The following is a 9737-nucleotide window of genomic DNA, read 5'->3' as shown; positions in this document are numbered from 1 at the left end:
TTTTTTTTTTTTTTTTTTTTTTTTTGGGATGGGCAAAACAAAGGAAAATGCATTTATTGACCGGGGCATAGCCTATGTAGAATCACCAATGAGATGATTAATTCAATCAGTGGTGCCGGGTCAAATATAGTATTTATTTTCTCCAAGTGGCGTTTAAGGTTAAATAATGCATAAGGCTCCGCGCAGGGTGAAAGCTTGTAATGGAGACATGTTATTACGGGATCGAAGCTCTTAATCTCATGCACAAGAGTGGATTTTTGGCAATAACTGGATGACATATTGTCGGGGAAAATATAAGGTATGTACCTCCCGGCCCCTATTCAGGGGGTTAATGCCATGCGCTACCAACCAACTCTTATTTGTATACCTCTCATTGTAGGGCTGAGAAACATATAAATACCTAAAAAGAAATCGATTGAACACAATTGGCAGGCTGTCAAGAACCAACCGGCGTCTGCTATGAAATGCGAGGTTGCAGCGTCTGGAAGTCTCTAACCCGCCGACTATGGTGCTGGAATGCATTAGCCCTGGAGTAGACAGCAGCAAATGCATGATACTCTCACAGCGTAGCCCCGTATCTTGAAAGTATGGCAGCGAGACCGGCTATCTGCATTCTAGTTTGCTAATCATGGTGGTAACACAGTAGTCATGATAACAGATTCTCGGTTAAGCAGCTTGCCCATAGCCGAGAGAGATTGTTTTTTTTTCTCTCTTGACACCAGACCGACATAAGTATAAGACGGTGATCCTCGAAGTGATTTACACGGACTACGGCACCCTCATCTCCAGCTCATACCTCGGAGCAGGACTGAGCTCGAAGGATCCCCTTCCAGTCCGTTGGAGCTGTAGCAACCCTATAAACCTTCGATTAGTCTGACTGGCTCCTCAATTTTCTACTTCTTCGCTCGCTGTCGCAATGATCGACTTGATTAGAAATGTGATGAAGGTCGTCTCCGCCATGTCCCTCACCTCGACCACCATCGCCGCCATGCCCGGGATATACGGTACAGACACATCTGGACCGGACCTGCAGCTGGCCCACCTCTACACCGTCAAAATCAAGCCTGGGCCCCCGATCGAAGTCGGTGCAGGACCCCGTGGCAATCGCGTTGTATACCCCATCGGCGGCGGTGAGTTTGAGGGGCCTTTGATCAAGGGTAAAGTCCTGCCCATCGGGGGTGATGTGAGTTTCTCTCTGGCGTTTCTCTCCTGCGTCGACCCGTCTCCTCCCAGACCAATACCCTCGAAAAAAAAAAAAAAAAAAAAAAAAAAAGAGACCGTATCGTACTGAATAGCTGCTTCTCTATCCCCCCTTAAACCCTTCCGAAAAAAATAGTACGCACTCTTCGACTCCAACCGCTTCATGACCCTCGATGTCCGACAGACGTTTCAGACCGACGACGGCGCCCTGATTCAGGTGTTCGAGACGGGCAGGACGCAACCCGGCGCCGGCCTCGGGGCCAACATCACGACGGCATACGTTCAGCTCGCCTTTGAGACTGGCGCCGCCGACTACGCGTGGATCAACCAGGCCGTTGCCGTGGGCGTGCTACATCGGCTGCATACCGGAAGCATAAGCATCGATGTTTGGGTGGTGTGTCTTTCTGGGTTTCCCCTATCCCCTGACTCTGACTTTGATTTTATACATATATATAAAGAAAAGTCAAAAACATGATTCCGATAAAACATGGTGCTGACGAATTGGTCTCCAATGTGAATTTGTAGCTCGCCCCGCTTAGATCTCAGGTCCCCGACGGCAGCGACATGTTGGCAGTGAGGGCCTACAGGCGGGCCGTGGGAGAGTCTCGGAGGTTAAACGGCGCTGGGTCTGGGGCCTGAAGATGTGGCTGGCCAGCGACTCGGTACAAGAGTATCGTGGACGACAAAATGTTGCCGTTGTGGTCTGCAGACACCAAGCGTATGGACAGATACACATGATCCTCTAGGCCAAAGTCGCAGAGGCACTCATGACGGGTTGAGGCGTGAAACGTAAAGGTCAACTCAATAATGAAATCGTGACGGATTGTTGAATGACAAGACGGGGTGAGAGCTGAATCCTGAAAAAAAGGCGACAAGTATATATATCTCATACTTGGATTGCCCATCAAGCTGCTTGGCTGATGAAATAAACCTTGTCCTAGCTTATCTATCCAGCCTATAGATCCAGCTCAGAAATGCACCCTGTGGTCTGCTCTTGAGTTTGTCCTCATGCGATGCAGCTGGAGAAAGATTAGACCGTGACTCGCAGAGCGGTTCGACATCTCGCGCTTAAGTGCTGCTTCTTAGGCTCGATGATGGTCGATAGGATGAGGAGTAGTCGCGCGGGCTGTGTGTAGCCGTATTTGCGAGTCAACCAACTCTGTTTCCGTCATTTAGGCCAAACTCTCTTGTTGGCGATGTCGATGGCGGAGTTACTGGTTTCCATGAGCTCCGTCGGGAAGCTTTGCGTGGCGAGTTACGGCAGATTTGCAGTCTGAATGACCGATATCGCCGATGAATAAACCGCAAGGGGCGCTTTGAGGGGCAGTCGGGCAGCTGGATTAATACAAACCCCCAGCAGTGAACAATCAACTGCAGAAATGTGCCCTGTTACGTATGATCTGACTAGGGCAAAAGTGCAAACAACGGAATTGCAACATATGATCCGGCGAACTGCAATGCCACGCATGTACTGACTATGAACGAGATTCTCAAGAGCCAGATCTTGGGACGTGGGGTTGCCTCCTCTCATACCATTCGACAAATATGCCGCATACCGGCAACGGGTGGAATTCATGTAAAGTGAAGACGAAGATGACAAGGAAAAGAAAGCCTCGGGCTTTTTGAGTAGAAAAATATCACGGCTTGGCATTAAGCCGTGTCCCAACATTCCTTTAGACCAGGTAAATCATGCACTGAGCCGCGCGCAGAAAAAAAAGCAGTGCAAAAAAAAAAGGCTCTTTTCCCCGGTCCTGTTCCCTTTGTTTCCTTCATCGGCCCGGGCATATCTCGTGACGTTTCGTTGACGTTGCTCACAACCAAACCAAAACAAACCAGCGAAGAATAAAATTGAAAATCCCCCAGACAAGAGAGAAGGAGAGAGGATCAAAAATGGAAGGCTTTAGGCGAGGTAGTACTACTGGCGCCAGTTGCCCTGGTTTCCGAAGCCACCGCCGCCGCCCTGCTGCTGCTGCCTGGGCCAACGCTGCTGCTGCTGGCCGCCCTGACCCTGGGATCGGCTGGGCTTGGCGAAGCTGACGCGAAGCTGGTTACCTTCGGCACCGTACATGCGGCCGTCGAGTTGGTCCTTGGCAGCGTTGGCCTCCTCTGGGGTCTCGAACTCGACGAAGCAGAAATAGTAGTTGTTCTGCTGACCATCGGCGTTGGCACGATTGCTCTCGAGACGTTTGCTGATTGATGAACTGAGGGGAGGAAAACATTTGATTAGCCACACAACGGAGTATAGAACTTACAATCGAGACGATGCGCGCGGGCAAGGGGGATGATATGGCGGGGTCTCATAAACATACGGGGTAAATCCTTGGAAGATCTGCATAACCTCCTGCTCATTTTGCTCCTGGTCAGGCTGGGGGCCCAGGCCGCCGACGTAGAGCTTGCGCACGTCGCGGTTATCCTGGTAGCCGCCGCCGCCGCCACCACCATACCTCTGCTGTTGGCCATAAGAGTTGTTCTGGTAGCCGCCATTGAAGCCGCCGCCAGAGTTCTGCTGGTAGCCGCCGCCGTTGTAGCCAGAATTCTGGTAGCCGCCGTTGTAGCCGCCAGAGTTCTGCTGATAGCCGCCGTTGAAGCCGCCGCCACCGTTGAAGCCACCGCCGCCGCCCTGTTGCTTCGGCTCGCAGGGGCGGACCTTGATCTCGCGGCCGCCAATGACGGCTTGGAGCTCCGAGAGGGAGCGCTGGGCCTCTTCGGCGGTTGTGAAGTCGACAAAGCAGTAGCCGCGGTTGCGCTGGCTGCCAGGGTCGACGGGGATCTTGACGGCCTCGTAGTTGGGGAAGCCTGACTGCTGGAGCATGCCTTCGACGTCAGAAGATTGAAGCTCGTAGTTCAGGTTGCCAATGTAGATGCGGCGACCCTCGCTCTGAGCCGCATTGTTGTTTTGTTGCGACGCGAAAGACATGGTGGGCGACTGATGTGTTTGAGGTGCGGGGCAAACGAGGAGATGGGGATTGGTAGGACGACGAGTTTCAAGACTGAGGTGGTCAAAAAGATGAGAATCGATGATTAAGAAAGGATTGAACACCTGTGACTCCTACTGGGGGTGGGTGGTGATGGATGGATGGCCAAGTTGACGCGACAGACGGACGAATGTTGCGCAGTGGTGTGGGTTTGGGGTAAGGGCGCAAACGAGGGACGATGCACGGAGCACTGGCCACTTGATCCAAAATGCCCGTCCAGCTCGCAATTTTTTTTTTCTTTCTCGTTTGACCGCTTTCGATGCGCTCAAACGGGGAGGAGCCTAGCGCGGGGTTTGGAGCTGCTTTGGTTGGGCAAAGCAAGTAGGTCCTATAGAGATAAGGCTCCACAGGGGTCCTGCTGTGGTGGGGCGACAATCATCAGAGGAAGATCATTGGACCAGATGGACCCAGATCAGACGAAAGGGTTCTGTCACGGTGCACCGAATCTGGGGAAGGCACAATGAAAAATGGCAAGGAAGCGAGGTGGTTGCACGTGTGAACCACCAGGTACTACTGTATCTCTTCGACCTGCTAACATAATTAGTAGTACAGCAATCCCAGGTACCCACCAAGTTTTTAAAATGGTACCTGAATCTCTTGAAAGGACAGAAAAAGTAAACAAAAGTTGATTTTGATGGCATAATTCCAGTACTTCTTGATCAAACTCCTCGCTTATCGTTCTTTGTGGAAGCCACCCAAATAACATAACGCCCTTCCCGTCCTAATCCGTATTTACAAGGTTGAAAAGTAACAAAAAGAAGAAAAAAAAGAGAAAAGAAAAGAAAAGAAGAAAAAAAAAACGAACCCTTTTAAATCGGAGCACCGAAACGCCAAACTAACACAGAAGTCAACTCGGAACCTGATACGGGACCATTCTAATACGGAGAAGTTGAAGCTCCAGCAGTCACAGGACTTGCGGAAGTAGATGATGTCGCAGGAGTTGCCGGGGTTGCCGGGGTTGCGGGAGTTGATGGGTTGGTGGAAGTCGACGGGGCTGCTGGAGCGGCCGGGGTGGCTAGAGTTGATGCTGAGCTTGAAGAAAATAGACCACCCACCAACGACATAAAATCGTTGAACTTCTCCTTAATCTTGTCAGTCATAGTCTTAACACCATCGTTGATATTGGCCTTGATCTGTTCACCCTTGCCACCAATAATTGATGGTGGTTTGGTAGCCGGGCCTGATCCTGTCGTTGCGGGATTAGTAGACGTGTTAGTGCTAGGCGTCGTCGTGTTTGTCCCTGCTCCCGGCACGGCCCCCGTCGTGACGGTTGTGGTAGAAGCCCCATTGGTGGCGGGGACAGCGGGCGTCTGACCCGCAACGGGGACGGGCGCCGTGCCCGGGGCCGTTGCAGTGGTGCCCGTGGCCGGAGTGGCGGTCTTGTCCTGTGGCATGACTTCGGCACTCATTGTGCTGCTGCGGGCTGTTATGAAAGCGGTGTTGGCCTGTATTTGCACAGGCACGGCAGAGATGAGTGTCGCTACCAAGGGCAGGAGAAAAAGGGTACGTTTGCCAAACATTGTCGCGAGTTAAGGCGGTTAGTTTTCCTAGGTAAAGATATGATTAAACGGGCTAAAATAAAAACAAATAAGCTTATGATGTTTAACAAAAAAAGAATCGTCACTTTTTTTCAATGCCAGTCGAGGCAAAAATCTCTTAAGGTCAGACTCTTGGACACACAATTCTTGCCTTATCGCCGATGCTTGAGATGCAGACCTGCTTTATAATTCAAATCAATTGAAATTCACCAGACACTGCAGAGGCGCCATTTACAACATTTGCTGTATTGCGCGTCTGAAAACCCTTGTGCTTACTCTACCCGTGCCTCGAACGCCGTCGCTCCACATGTGCAGAAGGAACATCAATAGGTCCGCTCTACAGGACCGACGCGCGCCAGTACACTAAAGCGCAAACTCACCTCGTCAGAACTCAACGGCGCAGCCTGCCAAGGCGCAGAACTTGCCTTGGTTTGAAGATGTGTAGGCACACAAAGCCGCCTAGGCACCGACCGAGACGATGGGCCGATCGTAGTAATACAGTAAGTTGAGTGGCGGCGGGTTGACTTGGTCAGCCCACCCTGGACGCATCGGTTGTCAATGCCCCACTAAGCACACCAACTCATGGTCCACAAACCATTACTGCCAAGACTTCTCCACCTAGCCAGGGCAGGTGGAGGTGGTCGATGGTGGTGCAGTTTTGCGGCAATGCCAAGCCATCCTCTCCATCTGTTTCTGTTGTTCTGTCTCATTTTTGCATTCTGGTCACCTCGTTGTTGGGTCCAATCACGTGGAAACATGGGCCCCCTTCACAATCTGTTCGTCTCATGTCTGACATCTGTACTTTTTGGCGTTTGTGATTAGCAGTGGCATTAATTACCACCGCAGATCGCATCGGGCTTGTCCCCAAGGATCTTCCCCGTTCCTCTGGTAGACCTTTACCATACGATTCATTCCATTCACTATCAGAAAAATTTCTTTTCTTCTGCCGCGACCACGGTTCGACTTGCCATGCGTCAAGGCGTCAAGTCTACCTGGTAGGCGCCGTCTCAGACCTGATCACCGCATGGTAGGCCGATTGGTAGGAAAATCATTTGTGGGTTAAGCTTAGCCCCTGCTGTGGATCTGGTTATTCTTGGTGCACAGAATCGTCGCATTTTCCAGTCCTTCGGTTCCAAGCCAGGTTTGTACTAAACTGTAGAATCAGTAGTTTTGGTCTTGTAACATTTGTAGTTCTGCTTGAAAAGGCGCATGCTAAGTTTGTGATGATAACACACACAAGATATAGATATTGTAGGATCAAAACAAACTCAGGATAGCAGTCCTTTAGAAGGGGGATCATTCTATTGTGAGAGCTCTCGGTGTCGAGCAATTACTGATACTCAGAAGTAAAGATAAGGGGCTGAGAATTTCATCCCGAACCTGCGTTGAAGATATATAGGTATATATATATATAATGCATAGCAAAGGATGACGAACACGTGGAGAGCTTCAAACTTCTTTTGATCCAAGCCATTGTCTCTAATACTACCTGCTAATATTCAGTGCTATAGAAACTAAGAATCCTGCCTTTTCAAGACGCTACAGGCCACAGCTTGAAGAAAACCTCCCAATATTATAGCGTGAGACTCGGTACATTAACCGTAAAATGGGGAGATTTAGACAAACAGCATGTACACATATAGGTATTTCAATAGGGAGGTTAATAGGTAGGTGAGTAAGTAGGTAGATAGTATGTAGGTAAGTAGGTAACTAAGGTAGGTACCTAGGTACCAAGGCGGGATGAATCTGGGTTGAAAAGGGGCTGTGGGCTAAAATGGATGTGAGCCCAAAGTGAACCCAAAGTGAGATCAACCTGAGAGCACCACGCTTTGGCGTGTCCCTCGCGAAAACATGAGAATCAGTGAGGACCGGAATTCCTCGCCCTTCGCTTAGAAACACTGACCTTTATCCTCACGCCACTTCAACAAAACTTCTCTGGTTCAACTTGATGCTGAACTCTTTCCCTGGCCGCCTCAAGTGTGACAAGTGCAGCAGACAAATTCTCACTCTCACAAAAGGGAGCCATCTTGTGCATCGTTCATCTTGAGTTTCCGGTGGGTTGTGTGACCTCTCATCCCGCCAGATCTCCCATCACTATCTTCTCGTATCTCAAGCTGACGTTTCTTTTCCCTGGCTGACCTCTTAGACCAAATAAACAACATCAGCTCAGAATTCCAAGATTTTGTACCTGCAAATCAAAACAATGAGGCAGTTGACGTTCATATCAGCCCTCGCTGCCGTAGCAAGCTGCTACAAGACGCATCTGGATACAGCCTCACGGCTTCATTCCCGAGCAGTTGATTCGGAAACTTCAACAGAAACAGCCGCTTCACTCACCATTGACATTGTAACCGACACCGTGACGCAGTTGGATCCGTGGCCCACCAACCTAGAATCTCTCGGATCGCCCTTGGACGTCATCACCGTGACCATCACTCCAACCGACGCCATCACAACCATCACCGCCTCCCCCACTCCCGTCGTAGACACCAACGCCGCCCTGATCAGCGCCCAGAATGACTACATCGCCAGGCACCAGGACGACGGCTGGAAGATCGCCGTCATCGTCGTCTGCACCGTCGGCGTCTTCATCATGCTCACCCTCTTCATCGTCGCGACGAGGAACCATCACAAACCTGGCAGAAACGGGAATAGCAGCGGCGACGAGGAATGCAGCAGGGCAACATTCTCCTTTGGCGGTCGCCGCAGCAACAAGAACGGAGATGATTCCACCAGCCGGGCCCTGACGCCGTTCCAGCGCCGCCGCCACCCCGGACAGGTCGCAGAGGACCACAAGGGTTGGGAGCTCAAGAACCTCTGGTCCGCAAAGAGCAGCAGCGACCCCAGCTCGGGCGTCATTCTCGACCTGCCTCCTCTGGCGGTGCGGCGCACACGCGGCACCACCGTCCTGTCCGACACCGACACCATCTCCCCGCTCAACCCTAAGCAGCAGCATCGCGGCATCCAAGCCTCGACCACCGCCTCGACCGACGCGACGGTCGTGCCCTCGGGCACGCAGACCACCATCATGGCGGCCTCCGAGGACGAGGACGACAGCTGCACATTCCGCGGCGCGAGCAGCAGCCCTGCGTCGGCGGCCAAGCCGGCGGGGATGTCGACGCTGGCCCATGACAACTTCAAAGACTTTGTGTTCCGGGGCGCGACGATGGCTACCGCAGACGCGGCCGAGGACACCAAGCAAAACAATGACGCCTCCATCCTGGCCGACGAGAGCCTGTACAACGAGCAGGGCTTCTACATCTCGCCGCGCAACCCGCGCACCCAACCCGCGCCGTCGTACCAGGCGCGCAACCCGGCCCGCGTCTCCCCCAGCAGCGGCGGCGTCAAGCGGCCCGGCGCGGCTGCTGGAGAATTTGTCTTCTCCAATGACGAGCTGGAGCAGATCCCGGAGCCACCGGCCGCCAAGAGAGCTCGACGGTCAAACGAGGAGCATGCCCAGGGCAGTACGGATCTGCCGCAGGCCCGAAGCCAAAGAAATTCGACGCAGCAGCAGCAGGCCGGGAACAAGAGCAGTATTGACGTTGATCGAGCCAGCCGCGCCTCGGCTGGACAATCGTTGCGGTCCCAGCCGTCGCGCGCCCCGACTCCCTGCCCCGGCTGCCTTGTTCCTGACCGCATGGCTCCCCAGAGGCTTTCAGATGAGCATGCCGCTCTTGTTGCGTCGAGTTCGCGCCCTGCTACTGCGACTGGGCTGCATGTGGCTCAGGCTGAGGCTCCCAGGCCTGCGCGTCATCGTATGACGCTGGACTGATGGATCATGAAATGATGTCCATCAAGATCACTGAGATCGGTCAAGACAACTTCCAAAAATGGCAGTCTCTGCAGAATGGGTTCGTTCAAGTAAAAGAAAGGGGGGAATCAGGTCTATTCTTCATGAGCCACGCCTCCTTCGCTGGCATTGCCTGTGACGCCATAGAAAATTCATCTTGTCGAGGGAGCCTCACGGGGTTGAAGACGATTATCCAAGACAATCTTTCTTTTTCTCTTTTCCTTATTTTGCTGC

At 52.3% G+C, this 9737-nt stretch overlaps 5 protein-coding genes across 5 annotated transcripts; 2 read left to right on the top strand and 3 right to left on the bottom strand.

The window, feature by feature from the left end:
• Positions 1–916: 916 nt before the first annotated feature.
• PgNI_00521 (uncharacterized protein) lies at positions 917–1839 on the top strand (the record flags this gene model as incomplete). Its single annotated transcript, XM_031120600.1, has 3 exons — positions 917–1183; positions 1337–1594; positions 1726–1839. 3 exons carry the CDS (start codon positions 917–919, stop codon positions 1837–1839), a joined length of 639 nt encoding a protein of 212 aa, XP_030987149.1.
• A 608-nt stretch (positions 1840–2447) lies between these two features.
• PgNI_00520 (uncharacterized protein) lies at positions 2448–4428 on the bottom strand. Its single transcript, XM_031120599.1, has 2 exons — positions 3510–4428; positions 2448–3401 (listed from the first exon to the last, which is right to left on the bottom strand). Exons 1-2 carry the CDS (start codon positions 4115–4117, stop codon positions 3116–3118), a joined length of 894 nt encoding a protein of 297 aa, XP_030987148.1. The 5' UTR covers positions 4118–4428; the 3' UTR covers positions 2448–3115.
• A 622-nt stretch (positions 4429–5050) lies between these two features.
• Positions 5051–5695, bottom strand: PgNI_00519 (uncharacterized protein; the record flags this gene model as incomplete). The annotated part of the gene is made up of 1 exon (XM_031120598.1): positions 5051–5695. One exon carries the CDS (start codon positions 5693–5695, stop codon positions 5051–5053), a length of 645 nt encoding a protein of 214 aa, XP_030986877.1.
• Positions 5696–6036: 341 nt separating this feature from the next.
• On the bottom strand, positions 6037–6261 carry PgNI_00518 (uncharacterized protein; the record flags this gene model as incomplete). The annotated part of the gene is made up of 1 exon (XM_031120597.1): positions 6037–6261. A coding segment is annotated over one exon (225 nt), but the record flags the coding sequence as incomplete, so codon positions are not given.
• Positions 6262–7916: 1655 nt separating this feature from the next.
• PgNI_00517 (uncharacterized protein) lies at positions 7917–9485 on the top strand (the record flags this gene model as incomplete). The annotated part of the gene is made up of 1 exon (XM_031120596.1): positions 7917–9485. One exon carries the CDS (start codon positions 7917–7919, stop codon positions 9483–9485), a length of 1569 nt encoding a protein of 522 aa, XP_030987789.1.
• Positions 9486–9737: the final 252 nt, after the last annotated feature.

This window comes from Pyricularia grisea, assembly GCF_004355905.1.
Source record: "Pyricularia grisea strain NI907 chromosome Unknown Pyricularia_grisea_NI907_Scaffold_1, whole genome shotgun sequence".
In the NCBI taxonomy this organism is placed as follows: domain Eukaryota; kingdom Fungi; phylum Ascomycota; class Sordariomycetes; order Magnaporthales; family Pyriculariaceae; genus Pyricularia; species Pyricularia grisea.
This window is presented reverse-complemented; position numbering and strand designations above follow the sequence as displayed.

What these genes read in the sequence shown, in the direction of transcription:
- PgNI_00520 (XM_031120599.1), bottom strand. Translation starts at nt 4,117, where the DNA reads ATGTCTTTCGCGTCGCAACAAAACAACAATGCGGCTCAGAGCGAGGGT. An exon ending in ATCTTCCAAGGATTTACCCC is followed by an intron (nt 3,402 to 3,509) that starts GTATGTTTATGA and finishes TCCTCCCCTCAG; the next exon opens with TTCATCAATCAGCAAACGTC.